General features: G+C 44.0%; 1 protein-coding gene across 1 annotated transcript in view; it reads left to right on the top strand.

Moving 5' to 3' along the window:
* Positions 1-23,403, top strand: part of LOC126254329 (uncharacterized) — a 182,448-nt gene that overhangs the window by 56,396 nt on the left and 102,649 nt on the right. The window contains exon 2 of the mRNA XM_049955303.1: positions 14,855-14,976. Coding sequence (XP_049811260.1) covers positions 14,855-14,976 — 122 coding nt within the window. The remainder of the gene's footprint in view (positions 1-14,854; positions 14,977-23,403) is intronic.

Raw genomic sequence — 23,403 nt, 5'->3', positions numbered from 1 at the left:
AGGAAGGCTCTTATTATTTTTATGTTCGGTTGTTTCCAATTTGCATTACCTGCTAGTTTGGTTTCTTTGAAAAAGAAAAAAAGTGGGTTGTGGGTCATTTTGGCTCAGTAGGAAAAGCGGTGCCTCTCCATTTGAAAAGACAAAGATTGCCATAAAATCGTATTTACTTATTATCTGCCCGCATCTCGTGGTCGTGCGGTAGCGTTCTCGCTTCCCACGCCCGGGTTCCCGGGTTCGATTCCCGGCGGGGTCAGGGATTTTCTCTGCCTCGTGATGGCTGGGTGTTGTGTGATGTCCTTAGGTTAGTTAGGTTTAAGTAGTTCTAAGTTCTAGGGGACTTATGACCACAGCAGTTGAGTCCCATAGTGCTCAGAGCCATTTGAACTTATTATCTCAAAAACATTTGTTCAGAAGGAGCTTTCAAACCAAAAACTTTATTACTGCGAACTTAATTATTGTTATTATTGCTGCATTAACTTTAATAATGCAACATAAAAATCTAATTTTTACTAAGCATGTGACGCAAGTGTGATGAGAAAACCATATTTTATTTTATGCTTCCATAAAGTCTCTACTTCGCCTACGAACTCAGAGACAACGTGAAATATATATAAGGTGTAAACGATTATTGTTTACAACGTAGCATAGCTATGTAGTGGAAGTCGAAACGAAGAATTTTATACAAGACACTTGTGGTCTGTTAAGTTGGGAAACAGCCACCAACAGGTTTACAAGACTACATGAGCCATAGCCCATGCGCGTCGCTTGAGGATTTCATGTTCTCTTCTCCAGCTCTCTACACATCGTCATCGATTGTTTCGCAATTGTTGCTCGCATTAGCTTGTTATTTCTTCACTGCCTAATTATTACATGTTTGTTTGTTGTATCTGCTCGGAACGGGCAACACATCGTCCGTAATTGGCGAGCAGTCTATCTCTAGTCCGTTGAGTCCCCACCCTTAGTTGAGTGACCAGTCTGTCTTTGGCAGAGCAACGGTACGGACACGATGTAGAGTTTCCGTGTGCGGATCGAGAACTAGCCGTGATTACATTCTGACGGCCGTTGCTTACGTGCTGGCTTAGCGTCTACGATACATTGCGAATCTTTACTGTGAATCTAAACTCTGATTTACTTTCTGCAACGACTATGCCCGACCCAAGGCACTCGAGGTGGAGCGTCTTTTCAAAGATGAAATCAAGATCCCGGCGACCGGCAGCATAGGAAGACACTTGTCGATCGTGAACACTACGGTGTATGCAAAAATCGTTAACGACGCGGCGAGCAAACGCATCCTACGCGAGACCAAACAGGGGTTCCGCTTCTGTCATGCCGACGGCAAAGTCGGGGAGGTGACCGTCAACCACGCTGGCTTAGGCATGCATACCATACGCGTTTTCGAGCTGTCATTCGAACTTCCAGCAGAGGACACAGTTCACGGCCATACTGCGGAGAAATGCACTCAGTTTCGGACAAATCCTGTCCTAAATGGCATCCGACAGGTCACCATTGATCTGTGAAGCCATGTTCCGTCCTACCTACAGATCGGTGGATGACGCCAGCCTCGGACCTGTTTCGGGTGCGGCCCAGAAGACCACCATAGGATGCGCACGGAAAGAAAGCGGGCTCCTGCTCATGGAGTCCCAGCAACAGGCGACTTGACCCAGCGCGGAAAATACCCTCTGTTATCTAATAGGCAGCACACAATGGTAGCCGGAGGGCAGCGCCGACCGGCGCGGACCCGCAACTGCCGGCGATCCTGAACGAGCGCGACATTCTTTCCCCGCTTCCGGTGTGCCGGTTGACGACGCGGTGCACTGACAGACTCGAAAGGCCCGCACACAGTCTTTTTCAGACGATTTTACAGAAACTAATAGGTAAAAAAATAGATTTGCTCGTTACTTATAGCTTCATATGTCGTCTTCACAGTGAAGTACACAAAATTTCGATAATTGTCATACTTGCTGTGATATTCTCAAGAAGTAAAACCCTTCGTGAAATTCGAAAACGTTTGTAATGGAAAATATGTGTCGCTATGATTTTGCGTTTGTTGCATATTACATCGTATGTTTCTGTGACTGAAATTTAGCCAAAATATTCAACTTTTCTTTAGACTTGGGAGGCGATCTCTATCTGTCTCCAATCTCGAGAAAGTGGAATTCACACCTTGTGATCAAAAGTATCCGGACACCTGGCTCAAAATGACTTACAAGTTCGTGGTGCCCTCCATCGGTAATCCTAGAATCCAATATGGTGTTGGCCCACCCTTAGCCTTGATGACAGCTTCCACTCTTGCAGGAAGCCCATTGTTCATGGAGTGCTGCACTGAGGAGAGGTATCGATGTCTGTCGGTGAGGCCTGGCACGAAGTCGGCGTTCCAAAACATCACAAATGTTTGCTATAGGATTCAGGTCAGGACTCAGTGCAGGCCAGTCCATTACAGGGATGTTATTATCGTGTAATCACTCCGTCACAGGCCGTGCATCATGAACAGGTGCTCGATCGTGTTGAAAGATGCAGTCGCCATTCCCGAATTGCTCTTCAACAGTGGAAAGCAAGAAGGTGTTTAAAATAACAGTGTAGTCCTATGCTGTGATAGTGTCACCCAAAACAACAAGGGGTGCAAGGCCCCTCCATGAAAAACATGACTACATCATAACACCACCGTCTCCGAATTTTATTGCTGGCACTACACACGCTGGCAGATGACGTTCACCGGGCATTCGCCATACCCACACCCTGCCATCGGATCACCACATTGTGTCATTCCACACAACGTTTTTCCACTGTTCAGCCGTACAAGGCGTGGCGTCGTTTGTCATTTACCGGCGTGATGTGTGTCTTATGGGTAGCCGCTCGACCATGAAATCAAAGTTTTTTCACCTCTCGCCTAACTGTCATAGTACTTGCAGTGGATCCTGATGCAGTTTGGAATACCTCTTAGATGGTTTGGATAGATGTCTGCCTATTACACGTTATGACCCTCTTTAACCATCGGCGGTCTCTGTCAGTCAACAGACGAGGTCGGCCTGTACGCCTTTGTGCTGCACTTCACGTTTCCACTTCACTATCACATCGGAAACAGTGGACCTAGGGATGTTTAGGAATGTGGAAATCTCACGTACAGACGTATGATACAAGTGACACCCAATCACCTGACCACGTCCGAAGTCCGTGAGTTCTGCGGAGCGCCCCATTCTTCTCTCTCACGATGTCTAATGACTACTGTGGTCGGTGATATGGAGTACCTAGCAGCAGGTGGCAGCACAATGCACCTTATATCAAAAACGTATGTTTTTGGGGGTCCCCGGATGCTTTTGATCACATAGTGTATGACACGGGGTGAATCAGTCTCCAGCGGTTCACCAGTAGGCCCGTCAGATAACAACAATCAACACCAACAATATCCATTCACACCTTACGCGGGAGATGTTATGAGCTGCAGGAAGCTCACGTGGCCAGTCTCCCGGATATCAATGGCTATACCACCCTCCCTTGGTCTAGGGGTAGCGTCTTTCATTAGTAATCAAAAAGTCCTCGGTTCTGGGCTCGAAACTTCCACCGCTTAAATTATGATTAATAATCAGCATTGGCAGTCGCAGACTTCCAGCATAAGCAGTCATCTTCATACTGCCTACATCCTTGTCAAAGAGAGCTGAGGGGCGGACAAAGGTTCAGCGCACACTCTTGACGTTTGGGGTGGGAAACTGCCCCTAAAGGTGGAAGAATCAGCAATGATCAACGGCATGAGGATGAAGAAGGCAATGGAAACGACAGCATTAAGGATGCGTATCGTGTATCCACAGGACATTTGACCTGCAATTGAAAAAAAAGATTCAAGAATAGTTCTCCATTCGAATCTCAGGGAGGTGGCTGCCAGAGCAGAAGTGACCATAAGAAAAAGACTGAATAACCAACGAGAGAATAACGTTCTACGAGTCAAGGCGTGGAACGTCAGAAGCTTGAACGAGGTAGGGAAACTAGAAAATCTGAAAAGGGAAATGCTAAGTGTAAATCTAGATATAGTAAAGGTCAGTGAAGTGAAATTTAAAGAAGACAAGGATTTCTGGTAAGATGAGTTTAGGATAATACCAATAACAGTATAAAATGGTGTGACGGGAGTAGGATTCGTCATATCTAGGAAGGTTGGGCAGAGAGTGTGTTACTGTGAACAGTTCAATGATAGTGTTGTTCGTATCAGAATCGACAGCAAACCAACAGCGACAACGAGAGCTCAAGTATACATGCCGACGTTGCAAGCTGAAGATGAAGAGACAGAGAAAGTATATGAGGATATTGAACGGGTAATTCAGTACGTAAGGGAGATGAAAATCTAATAGTCATGGGAGAATGGAATGCAGATGTACGGGAAGGAGTAGAAGGAAAGGTTACAGGAGAATATATGCTTGGGACAAGGAATTAGAGTAAAGAAAGGCTAATGGAGTTCTGCAATAAATTTCAGCTAGTAATAGCGAACACTGTGTTGAAGAATCACACGAGGAGGATGTAGAAAGTACTTGGAAAAGGCGGGGTGAGACAGGAAGATTTCGTTTAGATTACGTCATGGTCAGAGAGAGACCGAAATCAGATACTGGATTGTAAGGCGAACCCAGGCGCAGATATAGACTCAGAACACAATAAAGTAGTGATGAAGAGTGAGCTGACGTTTTAGAGGTTAGGCAGGAAGAATCGATACGGAAAGAAATGGAATAGGAAAGTACTAGGGAATGTCGAGATACGATTGGCTATAGATACAGCAATAGCGAATACCTCAGTAGGCAGTACAGCTGTAGAGGAATGAACATCTCTGAAAAGTACAATCACAGAATTTAGAAAGAAAAACATAGATACAAAGAAGGTCACTGCAAAGAAATATTTCAGCTGAGCGATGAAAGAAGGAAGTACATAAATGTTCAGGGAATTTCAGTAATACAGACATACAAGTCGCTGAGGAATGAAATAAACAGGAATTTGCAGGGAAGCTAAGACGAAATGGTTGAATGAAAAATGTGAAGAAATCGAAAAATAAATAATTGTCGGAAGGAGTGACTCAGCACATATAAAAGTCAAAACAACCTACGTTGAAATTAGAAGCAAAATCATTGGGGGAAGTGGCAACAAAACGACTTTTCAACTTGGTGTGTAGGGTGTATGAGTCTAGCGACATACCATCTGAATTTCGAAAAAATATTATTTACACTATTCCGAAGACTGCAAGAGCTGAAAATTATAAGAATTATCGCACAGTCAGCTTAACGGCTCATGCATCCAAGTAGCTGACAATAATAATATACAGAAGAATGGAAAAGAAAAATCAGGATGTGTAGATGACGATCAGTTTAGCTTTACGAAAGGTAAAGGCACGAAAGAGGTAATTCTGACGTTGCGTTTGATAATATAAGCAAGACTAAAGAAACATCAAGACACGTTCATAGCCTTTATCGACCTGTAAAAAGCGTTCGGCAATGTAAAATGGTTCAAGATGTTTCAATTCTGAGTGAAACAATATCTACAAGAACCAAGTGGGAATAATAAGAGTGGGGAACCAAGAGCGAAGTGCTTGGATTAAAAAAGGTGTAAGACGGGTATGCAGTCTATCGCCCCTACTGTTCAATCATTACATCGAAGAAGCAATGATGAAATTAAAAGAAAGGTTCAGGAGTGGTATTAAAATTCAAGGTTAAAGTATATCAGTGATACGATTCGCTGATGATATTGCTATCCTGAGTGAAAGGGAAGAAGAATTACATGATCTGCTGAGTGGAATGTACATTATAAAGTGAGCAGAGGCGCCATTGATTTAGAAGACTGTTCTGTCTGGCGCTACTGGCTCAGGTGTAGTATCGACTACCCCTCTTGCGGCCACATTGCCAGTATCTATGAGGAAGAGTTGCTATCTGAGGGTTGTGCTCTTAGAAGGTCTTTGCTTGCCGGTATTTACACGGGGTTTGCTGGCTCGAGAGGGAGAGGCACGAAGTTGGGGATTGGTAGTAGCGTCGCGACAAGACGTGGTCACGAGGTCCGAGCGGCCGGAGCCACGTGCTGCGCAAGGAGGGCCTGCGCAGAGCGAAGATACCGGAGGACTTCACCGGGGTCAGCGTCGGCTACAAGCAGCACGCTGACATCCCATTGGTTGGTTGGCAACAATCGTGTCGGACGACCGCTCCTGGCTGTCCTCTTCTACCTGGCTGAGACGCACCGTGAATCAATGGAACTGCTTGCTGATAAAGGGGAAATGGTTCTGAGCACTATGGAACTTAACTTCTGAGGTCATCAGTCCCCACTGATAAAGGGGAGTAACATTCTGTAATCCTCATGGTGATTTGTGTCATTGCCTACCTGCCTTCCATATTATTCTGTGGTTTGTGCCCCACCCTCAGAGTTTTACTCGGTCGGCTCTTTGGTCGTAAATATAGGCCGTATTATTGTATTCAGACACTAGTTGTCGTTTGAAAATTTGTCCCGCTATTATATTGTCTTTGTACCCGACATTAACGTTCTAATGGCTCAGCTCCTGGTCATAAATACAGCCGCAAAAATTGTGTAAGGCACAGGTTGCCGTTAAACAGAAGAGGGACTTTGCTGTTCGATTTACTGGACAACCCGTTGTACTAAGCTGTTCGTTGCTGTGTTTCAAAGACCGGGTCATTATTGGTGTATTTTAGCTGGAGCTGGTGATTTCGCCGAGTTAGATCTCTTGTATTAAGTGTTCACAGGTAATGTTTTAAAACGTTGCTTCAGAGCAGTCTTAATAACTGACAATGAATTTAACTTTAGACAAAATAAAATTGTCAGAAGGGACGGGTTGGGATCCAGTCGCACATTGGTTACCGACTGAAATTAAGTGGTTGGTTGCTTTGAAGTAAGCCTTATCATTGTCATATTGTTTTCTAATCTGTTTAACCTTTAAGCACAGGTGCGCATCTTAACCCAAAACCTTTCGACATACAGCTTTCAAATTAAAAGTACCGTCTTCTGTTTTGAATAACTGAATCACTCTTGTCGTCAGTGGTGCTTATATAGTTTTCATGTGTTGCAGAAGGGCATTTAATAAGACAGACTGTGTCCAGCCCAGTAGTAAACACCGCTGTTTCACCCGATAACAGGTGGGCTAAAGCTCCAGCCGTCTTGTAATCAAATGGCTCTGAGCACTATGCGACTTAACTTCTGAGGTCATCAGTCAATCATTGTCATACTGTTTGCTGTTTTGCACTACAGCACTTCAGATTTCTTTTGTAAAAGCTTATTCAACTTGAGGTTTAAGGTCTAAAGAATTTTGTAAATTTATTCATTTTGTTAAAGAAAATTTTAATAGTTATATATTGTTAAATAAACAGGTTGTGTGAAAAGAAAATTATATTGGTTGGTCCTCCCTTCCACGTTTTCCTTAATTCCAATAAGTACCACGTATCATAATGAGTACAGAACATGGACTAGGAGCAATTTCGAAGAAAGACAAAAGTAAAGAGAAGTAGCAGAAACAGGAACAGAGAGAAACTTAACATCAAGATTGATGGTCACGAAGTAGATGAAGTTAAGAAATTCTACTACCTAGGCAGCAAAATAACCAGTGAGGGATGGAGCAAGGAGGACATAAAAAGCAGACTAGCACTGGCAAAAAGGGCGTTCCTGGCTAAGAGAAGTCTGATAGTGTCAAACATTGGCCTTAATTTCCAGAAGAAATTTCTGAGAATGTACGTTTGAAGCACAGCATTGAATGGTAGTGAAATATGGACTATGGGAAAACCGGAATAGAAGACAATCGAAGCACTGACGTGTCGTACTACAGAAATGTTGAAAATTTGGTGGACTAATAAGATAAGAAATGAGGAGGATCCGGACAGAATCGGAGAGGAAAGGAATATGTGGAAAACGCTGAGAAGGAAAAGGGACAGGATGATTAGACATCTGTTAAGACATGAGGTAAAACTTTCATGGTACTATAGGAAGCGGTAGATGACAAAAGCTGTAGAGGAACACACAGACTGAAATACATCAAGCAAAAAACTGAGGACGTATATTGCAAATGCTACTCTGTTACGAAGAGGTTGTTACAGGAGAGGAATTCGTGGCCGAGAGCATCAAACCAGTTAGTAGACTGATGAATCATAAAAAAGAAAAAAAAACACTCATGCCCATGGACTGTGTAGTGGCCGTCTACGCCAGCGACGGGATTCCTGGCACTGATATCTTTCTTCCATCAGCTCGGGGCATGGCATTCACAGCCAAGGGAATATGTTTCAGTAATGTCAACACCCCATCGAGCACCAACCAACAACATGAACGAGCCTGGTTTTATTCTGGGTACGTCGCCCCCTATTTTTAGGGCCATATGAGCAATGCCTGGTAGGGAGTGATTTTAAATGCATTTTGCACCCGAAAATTCAGGCTCCCCACCATAGTACGTACTATGTAAAGTGGAGTAGAATTTCATGCTCCACGATACCTGGGAAGTCCATCATGTGCGAGCGTTCTGGCCATACCTATCTACAGGTCATTTTGCAAACCGTCGACAGGACAAATATCTCGTGGGATCTTATATCTAATGAGATATGGAAACGACTTTGTCGAATGGTATCGCAACACCATCAGCTTCTACTATGCAATCCTCCGAGATCTCGACGCCCAGCCGCCAATCCCAGACATCCAGATGGAACGGCACAGGCCTAAGTCGCGGATAACTGCGCTGCTACGCCGTAAACTGCAGGGGATGTTTATACAGACGTGACGCCACGACCAGGTAGGACTGAAAATTCCATCCATGCATCACGTAGTGTTCGATGGCGTCGTCGATAGCTTATCAACACTCTGGTCAGACCTCATGACCTGCAGGCGATCAGTCAGGTCGTTAACGCTTTCGTTGAACATTACGATATACTTACAATGAAGAGGTTGCCTACGTCAGTGCGGATGGCACAGTCTTGCATTACATTACGTGCGCCCTCACCCATTTGGAGGCGGACACTTCACCGGTGGCGGTCGCGCAATATGAAGTCGACGACGCAATCGATAAGGGCGTAGTCAACAGATTGCGTGGCATTGACGGCTTACTGATTGGGGTTTTACTGAGCCTTCCGGGGGCTATGGCAGTGTGGTGGACGACTATGTTCCAGGGACTGATGACATCTGACCACGCAGTCCCACCCTCCGTTGTTGAGGCCATCATCATTCCGGTCCACAAACTAGCTCACTGTTTGACGGTCACAGATTATCGATCGCTCACTCTACTCAAAGCAGATTAAAAGAACTTTACCTGCTTACTTGCATTGTGTCGCTGCATCTGCGTCTTTGCTCCAGAGAAAAGGACGCCTTGGGTACAAATTAAGATACAGACTGCCACAGGTGAATGCTAAAACTTAATTGTGATGGTGGCGACCTGCAGACTCTCTGCTACAGTCGTTGCTATAGATTTCTATGTCAATTTCGATACAGTGTGCTACATTTTTTTGTTTTCGGTGGCAGCCAATAAGGGAAATCCACCTCCCTTCATCGACGTCCTCTAGCGCCTTTAGTGGTGCCAGTTCAACAGTCTAAGTCAACGGACATTTGGCAGCGCTGGTACACATCCACAACTTGATTCGGTTAGGGAGCCCCCTTTCTACCCTTCTGTATGATATTTCCCTAGAGTCCCTCTTTGGGGGCCTGTCGACGGAGCTTTCTGGACTCACCTTTCACCACCACACCTTTTGCTGCCAGGGAGACGCTGAGGACCTCCTCTACCTTGTGCACCCCAGCTCCGAGATTCAAACAGTTCCCAAACTGATTACGCATTATGGGGCTATGAAAGGCAGTGCCATTAACATGCCTAAATCTTCTTCGATGTCTATTGGACAAGGCCTAAGCACCCCTGCTGCTAGTGCGGACAACTGGTCATTACCTTTAACCACACCATCACACATACAGACGTGACGAATTTTCGTCGCCTGCTACACATCATCTGCAACGGCGTCTGCCAGAACCTTCTGCGCCGCCAGGACACCCTTCAAGCCGGCCGGAGTGGCCGAGCGGTTCTAGGCGCTACAGTCTGGAACCGCGCGACCACTACGGTCGCAGGTTCGAATCCTGCCTTGGGCATGGATGTGTGTGATGTCCTTAGGTTATTTAGGTTTAAGTAGTGCTAAGTTCTAGGGGACTGATGACCTCAGCAGTTAAGTCCCATAGTGCTCAGAGCCATTTGAACCATTTGAACACCCTTCAATGTCGAGTTACGTAATTCTTATGTGGCATGAAAACTGATCCAGTTGCTCCCTCTATGACTGCGATTGGACACAATCTTAGGCGACCTTTGGCTATTATCTTCTGACAGGTTCCAAGTTTAAAGTCCTTTGAGATTCTTACCTTGCCTCCATGCGATGGTGGCCTCAGTCTCATCAACATACAGATGCAAGCTGCGGCCTCATATGTGCGTGCTAAGAGAAAACAATAGACTGCTTGGGACACATCCTTACACATCCTGCCTGAGGTCCTCCTGCATGCATCTACCTCACCAGTGGTTTCCGTTGGCCACATCGTGCCTCACCTAGCACCCTTCTCGACCTCTTTCATCGACTACAGTTACACACACACACACACACACACACACACACACACACACTAATCTCCCAGACACATGTACCCCAAGACCAAGAATTTTTACATACTACTGTTGTGCCATGTTACCCATAACGTACTGGAGACCAAACACTCCTCCATCTGGTGGCCCATAATGTGAACTACCATCTACCAGCCCTTACAGTCTAAGGACATTAGGTCCATGTGGTATCACATATACAGCAGGAAATTTGCCACAAAACAGGGACTACACAAGATCAGTTTGTCAGGTTTCCCTCTTCGACTACTTTGCCGGCATCTAGACATTGATGCTAGCTGCCTGACGTGTGACTCTTTGCACGATGTCTGGCGATTCGCTACACATGCAGCAAATGACTGCCTGTTGCATCCGAGTGCCACTGGATGCGAGCTTTCCGCGAAAGTTTCTATACCTGGAGGACACATATTTTCCTGCCGCCAAACATCATGCTATTCCGTGGGTCACGGGTTGGGTGGTCAGTTATCTATTCTATGAGGGAGCGAACCCCGCCTCGACTTCTGGACCTATTTATAAATAGCCCACATGCTCTGGAACACATGTCACGTTACCGACGTTTATTTTCGAACTGTTTGCGAGGGGATCTTTGTTACATCTACACTTAGTTGGGGGAGTGCTGGGAGGTGAGAGCATCTACTCCCCTTCCATCTCCGGCGTTCTCTGAGTTTCAACCACCTTCGATCGATTCTATCGCTGACCTCATTAAGTGCGTGTATTTTTTTACCCATTAAGTGTAGGTGATGTTTGTTTCATGTAATTTCATAATAATAGTAAAAATTAAAATAACCAAAATAAAAATGGTCAGATGGCGTCTGGGCTGTCTGCACTAGTCGCTTCCCTCTTGTGCTGTCCAGCGGGCGCTTTAGTTGCTAGCCCTGTGCTCCCATGCAACTATTTGACATGCGTGTGACATTGTTTCCACAGGCTCGGTAGGAGGCAGTCACTGTGGGCAGGTCTCGAGATTCGACCTTCGACCCATGCCCTCTCTGCCTCCCCCCACCCTGCCCCCTTTCGAGCCTCCACTGGTCTGTTCCTACAAAAAAAAAAAAAATAAGGTGGTCATTACATCTGACTGCCATGCAGTGGGCGCAGTTTCGATTCCCAGTCCAGAAATTATCTCCACTCGCGGTTTTGGTGCTGTGTTGTCCTCAGCATCATTTCATCATCATCGACAATCAAGTCACGCAATGTGACGTCAAAGGAAAAGCCTTGCAGCTCGGCTGCCGAAGTTCCCCCATGGGGACGTCCAGCCCTCAGTGCCATACGATCATTTCATTTCACTGTCATGGCCCGGCGTCCCATATTTTCTCATTTCTTAAGGGGTCAAGTCGGGAAATGCTACATCCTCTGCTCAAGAAGTGCATTTCTAAATCTCTACGTCCCTTTTATTTCCTTCTGCGAGTTTCCAGCACTCACTCACACAACTTGTTACCTGTTCCATGATGGATTTGTATAATTGCATTTGAACTTTTGAGCTCAATTTTAAAGGCCAAAGTCTGGGATTTAATTTTTTGATATCCGCCTTTCTCTTGCTTATCTGGTGATGGATAACTCTGTCACATCTTCTATCAAGTGGCAAGATACTATCTACATACTTAAAGAGTGTACGCACTTTAATTTGATAAGTGCCCAAGTACAAGCGACTGCTCTCTTCTCTGCAACGTAGATATTTCGTCTTCTCAAAATTAATTTTAAACACCGACTTTTTATATTCATCCAACAACTTTGAAGTTGTATCCTCTTAATTGTTTGCTTCAACGACCTGATCATCAGGTTCCAAAGTACATGCATTTCCTACACCCGAGATCCAATGCTTTATGCCGACATACATCATAAAGAGTGTGGGCAACAGAAGCACCCTCGTTTCAGCCCTTCAGTTATTGTGAGGGAATTAGAAACTTCTTTCCCCATTTTAATGACATATTATGCCGAGTTTTACATTCATGATACTTCTTACATAATTGTTTTGAAATTTCCCTAACCACAGAACCTCGAGGGAAATCTTTAGTGGCATTGTGTCATATGCTTTCTTGAGATCTATGAAGACCAAAGACTGGTCATTAACTGCAGTCAACGATTTACCTACTCTGTACTGACATCATCGATCGAGGTGGAACAGTGGTAAGAAAGACACTGGACTCACATTCAGGAGGAAAACAGTTGAAATCCCCACTCGGTGAGACAGATTTAGGCTTTCCATGGCTGCCCTGAACCAACTACGACAAAGACTGGGGATAGTTCCTTTTGGAAGAAAATGTTTCATCCAGTAAACATCGGCAAATGAAAAACGTATTTATCATATAAAAATCGATTTAATTTGCCAGTAATTTCTAAATTTATTGAACAGCCCGTTTCGAGCATAAATCTTCATCTTCAGGTGGCACCGTATAATTATGGGAACATAAACCAGTGACTGTCAGGCCAGTCAGTCCTGGGAGGTCACACGCATGTCAAATAGTTGCATGGGAGCATAGGGCTAGCAACTAAAGCGCCCGCTGGACAACACAAGAGGGAAGCGACTAGTGCAGACAGCCCAGAAGCCATCTGACCATGGCGGCCTAAACAGCACGACATGGGAGTGTCTACTGCAGACGGCCCAGATGCCAGCTGATCACAGAGGCCTTGACAGCGTGATACGGAAGGGACCAGTGCAGACGGCCCAGAAGCAGCGGTCACCTGGCTTCTGAGCTGTTTGTGTTCTAGTTGCTCGTCGTACGCTCTCGTGGGTATTTTTATGTGAATCTGCCCCCAGGACTGACTGGCCCGAGTACCACACATTTATCTTCCCATAATTACGTATTTTTCACTTGAAGTTGAATCTCTATGCTTCGAAACTGGCCGTGCAATAAGTTAAGAAATTACTGGCAACTGAAGCGGATTTTTATTCTACAAGTAACTCTTTTATGAAGAACAAGGACGAATTTCTTGCCCAATCTTTCCAAATTCTAGCTTGTATTTGTTTCTAATAATCTCATCAGTGGCTAGCCGTTAAAGCTTAATCTTCCTTCATCTACATCTACATCTACATACATACTCCGCAATCCACCATACGGTGCGTGGCGGAGGGTACCTCGTACCACAACTAGCATCTTCTCTCCCTGTTCCACTCCCAAATAGAACGAGGGAAAAATGACTGCCTATATGCCTCTGTACGAGACCTAATCTCTCTTATCTTATCTTTTTGGTCTTTCCGCGAAATATAAGTTGGCGGCAGTAAAATTGTACTGCAGTCAGCCTCAAATGCTGGTTCTCTAAATTTCCTCAGTAGCGATTCACGAAAAGAACGCCTCCTTTCCTCCAGAGACTCCCACCCGAGTTCCTGAAGCATTTCCGTAACACTCGCGTGATGGTCAAACCTACCAGTAACAAATCTAGCAGCCCGCCTCTGAATTGCTTCTATGTCCTCCCTCAATGCGACCTGATAGGGATCCCAAACGCCCGAGCAGTACTCAAGAATAGGTCGTATTAGTGTTTTATAAGCGGTCTCCTTTACAGATGAACCACATCTTCCCAAAATTCTACCAATGAACCGAAGACGACTATCCGCCTTCCCCACAACTGCCTTTACATGCTTGTCCCACTTCATATCGCTCTGCAATGTTACGCCCAAATATTTAATCGACGTGACTGTGTCAAGCGTTACACTACTAATGGAGTATTCAAACATTACGAGACTCTTTTTCCTATTTATCCGCATTAATTTACATTTATCAGTATTTAGAGTTAGCTGCCATTCTTTACGCCAATCAAAAATCCTGTCCAAGTCATCTTGTATCCTCCTACAGTCACTCAACGGCGACACCTTCCCGTACATCACAGCATCATCAGCAAACAGCCGCACATTGCTATCCACCCTACCCAAAAGATCATTTATGTAGATAGAAACCAACAGCGGACCTACCACACTTCCTTGGGGCACTCCAGATGATACCCTCACCTCCGATGAACACTCACCATCGAGGACAACGTACTGGGTTCTACTACTTAAGAAGTCTTCGAGCCACTCACATATTTGGGAACCAATCCCATATGCTCGTACCTTAGGAGTCTGCAGTGGGGCACTGAGTCAAACGCTTCCTTCTTTCCTTCCATTTTAAATTAGTGTCGTGCTTGGGGCTTGGAGGGAGGGGGGAGTGACGACTCTTGTAATCACATGATGCTGCACCGAGTGTGCCGGCTCGCTGTTGTCGTCCACCAGTGGCGCGACAGTGGTGTCTCTGGCAGCCGCTCGCGACGTGTGCGTGACGTGTGAGTCGCGGTGTGTTGCAGGCGCAGGTCGCGGTCGGCGGCTGGCGGCCGAGCCTGGCGTCGGCGCTGCGCGCTTTACTGCGCTCCCTCTGCTTCGGCACCTCAGTCACAACGGGCATATTCGTCTTCCACTGCCTCTTCAGGTGAGTCCGTCCGACACTCCTCACACCTCTCCAGCAGCAAAGTTCGTGCAACGCTGTAAAGTTGATGCATTCAAAATAATAAAAGCGGGTTAAAAGCTGTGGGCTACCTGGGGAAGTTAGCCTTGGATTACTGCGCAACTGTTTTTTTTTTTTTTACCAGGAATCCAGTCTAGTTTACCACATTGCCAACCAGACTAACATTAATTGTAATCTTTCAATAGGCATCTTACATATATCATAACTGAACTGGTGCCTCATTTAGGATTGTGAAAATGAAGAGTTTGTAACCTTACGGAACACATCAAATATTGAGCCAAGATTGGGAGACTCCATACAACACTGCATTCATAAAATAACACACGAAGAACGTTGAAACATATGCAAGAGGAAATTAACCACAACCAACCGATTCAATTTTTACCCAAAGAAGTTAGAGTCGTAGTGCAATCCTGTCCGTCACGAAATTACCACACACTGATATACTAAATTCATACTAATTGTGTGTGAAATCCTCTCGAAAAGAATAGCTGAGGGCTACTTTGATGATTACACCACATGCTTCACATGGTCAACTTGGTTTACACAAAGAGTGTAACTCCACAATAATTTTGATGATTAAAATAAATTACATCGAAACGCAATTTACAAAAGAAAAACCTTGAACTAGTTACTATCGTCATACTATTAACCTGATGGGTCAAACAATTATATAAGCACGTGGTACTGGTCTCACAAAGTACACCCCACGCGGGTTGAACGTAAAGAAAAGTTTCTATATTGAAAAAATATTGTCAAGACGAGACGTTATAATGTCACACACATTCACATTTAAGATTGATGATCTTAGTTAGGGTTACGGATCATCAAGATGTGGTTCCACTTTGCTCACAAAGTAGTGACAAAGCAACTACTGGAAGATATTCTGAACTTCACACTCGAATTACACTGCGTTGCAATTTAAGATAACATATTTTAGATATAAACCTGAAACAAAGGTGATTAAATTTTCAGTTAGGCTGAAGTTAACAAATCCATTGTCCTACAGACTTAGCAGAGACGCGCTTAGCCAGGGATCTTACCACTTCAGACACTCGCCATGGACAGCCTGGCGTGAGCCCCTACCGAGGGTGCCTCACAGACACAATCGGAAGTGACCAGAGAGGCAGCTTCCTATACCAACATGACAAGGGACGGACAGGACCATACCAAGAATAGAAACCTCTTTACTTTTACAAAGCGTAGCTACCTGTTCCGACGTTAGTCCTACTGTTCTCTAGCAGACAGGCTTGTCTGCTACCATCAAGCATGCAACAAAAAATACATTTGCTCATTCATCCTTTCACACAGGAGGGAAGGGAGATGACAGTATCATATCATATACACTACATAAAAGAAAGCGGGTGTAGGTTCCATTGCGACTGTGTGACATGAATTACATGTAAACTGTGTTTTAAATTGTAGTAGTGTGACAGATCGTTTTTGTTTATGTGTAAACGTAACACGTTCCACTGCTTAGTCTCCTCCCAGATAGAGTCAGAAACACCACAGTAAATTTAGAAGTGGAATGTATGCCGTAAATGACAACAGATTTAACAAATTAACATGAAAGGAATCCAACATAATCCTTTCAACGCCAGAAGAATTTAGAGAATTACAGGAGCATATGCGGAGGATTATGATTGGTAAACAAAGCATTTGTAAGGCAGATTCTTGAGTGCCGCTCATCGGTCTCGCAACTACATCATTTCATCAAATCGAAAATTAGAAGATCGAACGGAGCGTGGAGCACTTCGGCACACGCTCGTCTACTCGGCGCGAGTGTCTTTCGAAGATGCATAACAAACTCCAGTGGTAGACGCTACAAGAGAGGTATTGTGCATCACAGAGAGGTTCAATGGCAGTAGCAATAACAGTTTTATTTACCCGTGGAACACCATGCGAGGCAATACTGTCCCTACGACTGATGTTAGAAAATAGTGTAAGCAAACGCAGATATACGTTTATAACATTTTTCGACTAGGAGAAAGTTTTTGACAATGATGACTTGGCACTCTCTTCGAAATACTGGAGATGCAGGGATAAAATAGAGGGAGTGAAAGGCTTTTTACAACTTGTACGGAAACCAGACAGCATTTATAAGAGTCGAGGGGGCTGAAGAGGAAGCAGTGGTTGAGAAGGGAGGGCGAAAGCGTTGTAGTCTACCCTCGATGTTATTCAATCTCTACATTGAGTAAGCAGGAAAGGAAACCAAAGGAAAAACTGGAGTAGGAATTAATGTTTAGGGAGAAGAAATGAAAACTTTGAGGTTTGCCGATGACATTATAGTTCTGTCAGAAACAGCAAAGGACTAGTAAGACAGTTGAACGGAATGGACAATCTCTTGAGAGGAAGATTAGTTTGATAGATCACGTAACTAATGAGGAGGTACTGAATAGAATTGGGAGAAAAGAAATTTGTGTTGCAACATGGTTAGAAGAAGGGAGCGCTTGGTAGGACACATTCTGAGGCATAAAGGGATCACTAATTTAGTATTATGGGGAAGTGTGGGTGGTAAAAAATCGTAGTGAGAGACCAAGACATGAGTACGATAAGCACTATCAGAAGGCTGTATGTTCCAGTAGTTATTTGAAGACGAAGGGCCTTGCACGGGATAGAGCAGCATGGAGAGCTGCATCAAACCTGTCTTCACATTTCAGACCAAAACAACAACAACAGATAACTTCTACTATGATATTCGACATGTCGTGGTACTACAATTTAAAAGAAAAAGTAATTCATATACACGATGGTCAGAAATACTTGCAAGGGTGTTGCTGGGTAGACTGTGCTGGTAAATGGAAATGTCGTGTGGCTAGGGTCTCCTGGAGAGTAGACCGTTCGCCGGGTGCAAGTCTTTCTATTTGACGCCACTTTGGCGACTTGCGTTCGATGGGGATGAAATGTTGATGATTAGGACAACACAACACCCAGTCCCTGAGCGGAGAAAATCCCCGACCCAGCCGGGAATCGAACCCGGGCCGTTAGAAATGACATTCCGTCGCGCAGACCACTCAGCTACCAGTGACGGACGACTGTGCTGCTGGTGGCACTTGAAGATAGGCTGGAAACAGTGTTTACCGTTCCAGCAGCGGATTTTCATTTCAAATGCAGGCCACTTGGGCTGAAGAATGCACTGGCAACATTTCAGCGTTTGTTAGTTGGGGTAGTCTATCCCGATGATATAATTGTCTGTTCAAAGAATTTACTGGAGCCTGTGAGACATTTGGATGGTGTCTGTGGTACATTACGATAGGCACATTTAACGTAAAGTTCATTTTGCGCAAACTCAAGTAAACTGTTTGGGGCACGTGATTAGTGAGCGTGGCGTACAGACTGAACCTCGTCTTACAGATGCAATTCAAAATTATCCGATATGTCAAATAACTAAGCAGGTACAGTCGTTCATTGACCTCTGTAATTATTATAGACGGTTCGCGATAGACTTTGCGAAAACAGCCGGACCACTGAACAAGCTGCTGAAGAAGGGGACGAAATTCTGTTGGTCGCAGGAGTATCAGGAAGCATTTGAAAAACTGAAAGAAATATTAGTTTCAGATCCAGTATTTCGAGAAAGAGTTTATCCTTTCGTGTATTGTTTCAAATGAGGTTGTGTTTTGAGACAGATCGTAGATGTTCAGGGAACATCCGGTAGCTTACGCTTCAAGGCACTTAAACATGGCCGAGCGTAACTATTCAATAACGGAGAAAGAGATGTTGACGGTCATATACGGTATTACATATTTTTGGTATTACCTGTATGGTAGAAAGTTTATGATCGTGACAGATCATGCCACATTGAAATGGTTGCTTGGTTTCAAAGATCCATCTAGTACTCGTAGATTAACTCGGTGGCACTTAAGCTTAGTGAATTCGAGCACGAGGCAATCCACAAGCCAGGGAGATCACACGCAAATGCAGATTCGTTAAACCGCAGCGTAGCAATGTTAAGTATGCTAGGGAAGGGCGTTGAAGAGTGGCAGCAGGCACAGGCAAGGGATAAAGAGTGCCAGGCAGCTGGGGAGGGGGGAGGGGGTTGTAGCATCTTCTTTAGGCAGCTGTGGAAGTGTGTTTAGCTAACCGTTTAATTCTTTACTGTCCACTAAGAGATACGAGGGTGTACAAGATGTTATGTAAATAGGCCAGTTGTTTACTACACTACTGGCCATTAAAATTGCTACACCACGAAGATGACGTCCTACAGACGCGAAATTTAACCGACAAGAAGAAGATGCTGTGATATGCAAATGATTAGCTTTTCAGAGCATTCACACAAGGTTGGCGGCGGTGGTGACACCTACAACGTGCTGACATGAGGAAAGTTTCCAACCGATTTCTCGTACACAAACACCAGTTGACCGGCGTTGCCTGGTGAAACGTTGCGTGATGCCTCGTGTAAGGAGGAGAAACGCGTACCATCACGTTTTCGACTTTGATAAAGGTCGGACTGTAGCCTATCGCGATTGCAGTTTATCGTATCGCGACATTGCTGCTAGCGTTGATGGAGATCCAATGACTGTTAGCAGCATATGGAATCGGTGGGTTCAGTAGGGTAATACGGAACGCCGTGCTGGATCCCAACGGCCTCGTACCGCTAGCAGTGGAGATGACAGGCATCTTATCCGCATAGCTGTAACGGATCGTGCAGCCATGTCTCGATCCCTGAGCCAACAGATGGGGACGTTTGCAAGACAACAACCATTTGCACGTATAGTTCGACGACGTTTGCAGCAGCATGGACTATCAGCTCGGAGAACATGGCTGCTGTTACCCTTGAAGCTGCATCACAGACAGGAGCGCCTGCGATGGTGTACTCAACGACGAAGCTGGGTGCACGAATGGCAAAACGTCATTTTTTCGGATGAATCCAGGGGTTCTGTTTACAGCATCATCATGGTCGCATCCGTGTTTGGCGACATCGCGGTGAACGCAAATGGGAAGCGTGTATTCGTCATTGCCATACTGGCGTATCACCCGACGTGATGGTATGAGGTGCCATTGGTTACACGTCTCAGTCACCTCTTGTTCACATTGACAGCACTTTGAACAGTGAACGTTACATATCAGATGTGTTACGATCCGTGGCTATACCCTTAATTCGATCCCTGTGAAACCCTACATTTCAGCAGGATAATGCACGACCGTATGTTGCAGGTCCTCTAGGGCCTTTCTGGATACAGAAAATGTTCGACTGCTGCCCTGGCCAGCACATTCTCCAGATCTCTCACAAACTGAAAACGGCTGGTCAATGGTGGCCGAGGAACTGGCTCGTCACAATACGCCAGTCACTACTCTTGATGAACTGTGGTATCGTGTTGAAGCTGCATGGGCAGCTGTATCTGTACACGCCATCCAAGCTCTGTTTGACTCAATGCCCAGGCGTATCAAGACAATGCCCAGGATCTATGCACCCAAATTGCGTCAAAATGTAATCACATGTCAGTTCTAGTATAACATATTTGTCCAATGAATACCCGTTTATCATCTGCATTTCTTCTTGGTGTAGCAATTTTAATGGCCAGTAGTGTATGTGTTCAAATAGTGCAGTAAAGTCTGCTCAACGTATACGTTGCATACAAAACGATTAAATTTTCAGAAAATACGTTCATTTGGCTTACTTTGTGGATGAGATTTTGATATCAGAATATGCTTGCTGTTACAATCGCGCAGAAAACCTTTCCATTTCTTGCATTTAAAGTTTGGAGTAATATCTGTTAGAAATGCAATGTAATCCCTAAGAATTCTTCTGACGATGACAGGCGCTGCTGTCGTCTTCGTAGCATACAGTTCGACATATTTAGAAAAAAAGATCATAAAGAACCACTAAGCACTTATACTGGACTGGCAATTTCAATATTTACATTTTTGTTCGATTCTCTCCCAAATACTTGCATTTCATGTATAAGTAAATATAATATTGTCACATAGTCGACAAAATGTTAGAAAATGTTAGTCCTCTCGGCGAATTGTTCGCAACAAGATAGTATCCTCCAGTCACCTATTGCGATTTTTATCAAGTGTGTCATTATGTATTCTAATTTTAACACTCGTAACCGGAAGTAGCGTTTTGAACATGTTAGCAACTTATAAACATACATTGCTGTTTGTAAGGCTCGAGAGATAATTGCTGTCATCAATATGTAATCAGTGTTTATACCGCGATACTCACTTGCAGTCTTCAGTATTCTCTGCTAATATGGAGTTGGATTGCTGGAGAAATGGCAGTGCATGTTATCTTAATGTACGAGGCAACACACATCGACACTACAGTGTGTGGTTAAATTCTATAAACTAATGACACTATGGTATGCTCTGTGAAATGGCAGTAACGAATACGCGCCTATCCCATGTGAAACAAGTACCACAATGCAACAAATACGTACTAAGTATTCATTATCCCTACAATATGAGTGTGTGACTTCGCTTTAATACTATCCCTGGTATACTAGTAAATAAACGATGAAAAACAAATCCAGTCACAACACAATTATTTTTATTGTAAAACAATTACTCCTACCGGCGGAGGATGGGAATAGGATAGACAAGCATTTTACTTAAAACAAATTAAAAGCGGGAAATGTTGGAAGCCTACACGTAACCCTTCACAATAGATGAAGACCAACGTGCAGACAAACCAACAGTATGCAGGCAACCTCAAAAATTATATATTCCACATTTCTTTAAATACCGAGAATATTTCCAGCAACGATGTGGCATTGTGAACATTCGTTGTTTGCAGGGTGTGATATGTGTTGCAGTGGACAGACCAACTCAGTCGGTAACTGTATAAGCACATGGAGTGGAAGTTCAATGCAAGATGCTCCACCTACACCAATAGGTTTGAATGGAATACATGTGGAATTCAAAGCATACAAAAAGCAATTGCGGAATACTGTTGTACAGCGAATGTGGTCGATGTGGAACGAAGAAGAATAACAATTTTTTCATAATGCGGGGCCACAGTCAAGATGGTATACTCAGTGATGAAACAAAGCAGTAGGCTTTACCAGAAATATTGATTCATAGACAATGTGTCTAATAGTGTATTTTAAATACGACAGTATTCCATCTTAGGCACTGTATAACACTTAAAACACTTGATAATGGCACTTTGGAGCCGAAATCATGATTTCGTAAGTGTAAATGTAACACTGCAAATAAAAAACAGTCAAATGGCGATACTGACTTTAAAGAAGGAGAATAAGTGTGTTTTAAAGTGCAATGTATGTAATAAGTGTAGTCGCTATGTCAGAACATTGAATGTGTATATAATATATGGGATGAAATTAAAAACGTTTTCATTAATTGTTATTTTTATAAGTTGCAACATGTGGTAAATTACATCATGCATATTATTATTATGTTTTCGTGGAAATGGATGTATGTTAACAGAGCTTAATACCAAACTCTTTATTCAGGAACATGTGTATCGGGGTATTTTTTGTTTTTTTTTTTTGTTTTGTTTTATAAAAAAAAATGGTTCAAATGGTTCTGAGCACTATGGGACTTAACATCTGTGGTCATCAGTCCCCTAGAACTTAGAACTACTTAAACCTAACTAACCTAAGGACATCACACACATCCATGCCCGAGGCAGGATTCGAACCTGCGACCGTAGCAGTCGCGCGGTTCCGGACTGCGCGCCTAGAACCGCTAGACCACCGCGGCCGGCTTTGTTTTATAAGATGGGTACCGGAACGTAATCTTAAATTCATCCTATGTAAACTAGTGTGCACTGCCATATGTCACGGTACCACGGGAACACATACAATAAGATGTTGGCAATCTGTTAAACAGCTACTGCGCACGTGACGCTTGCGAGTGTATGTATACTGCCACTCGCTACCCCGGTGGTGTCATATGTATTTTTTTTTTATACTGCTATAGAGAACATTTAATAGGGAGTGATTTAAGCATGTTCTACACACTGGCTCTTTTTCTTAAGATCTATGAATAATATTGCTTGTAGACTCAATAACATTGCAGTAATATCCTTGTTTGACGGTTTTGTGGTGAAAACTATATCACACCCTGTCCTTCCTTTCACGCTGCTACCATTTAATACATTTAGTCAGCCCTCCACAGGGTGAAATTCGAACGATCCATTCCATAATTATGAACAATGTTCTTTAGGGTAGGAAATTATACATGTATGATATCTTTTAAAAATTAATAATTTATTACATTTTTTCATGTGTACAGACTTCTAAATATGCTCATTTTTCTTGCTTGGAAACCGTTTGCCATAAGACAATGTTTGCCAAATAATGTTTTGTTTCACATGTTAACCTCAGCATGTACGTGATCTTGCCTGTATGCATCCATAAAGTCGCCCAACTCGGGACTAACGCACAGGGGATATTTCATTATACCTCTCAAAATGTCATTGAA

Source organism: Schistocerca nitens, chromosome 1, assembly GCF_023898315.1.
Source record: "Schistocerca nitens isolate TAMUIC-IGC-003100 chromosome 1, iqSchNite1.1, whole genome shotgun sequence".
NCBI lineage: Eukaryota > Metazoa > Arthropoda > Insecta > Orthoptera > Acrididae > Schistocerca > Schistocerca nitens.
Note: the sequence above shows the minus strand (reverse complement) of the source record. Positions and strands in the feature narration are given on the sequence as shown.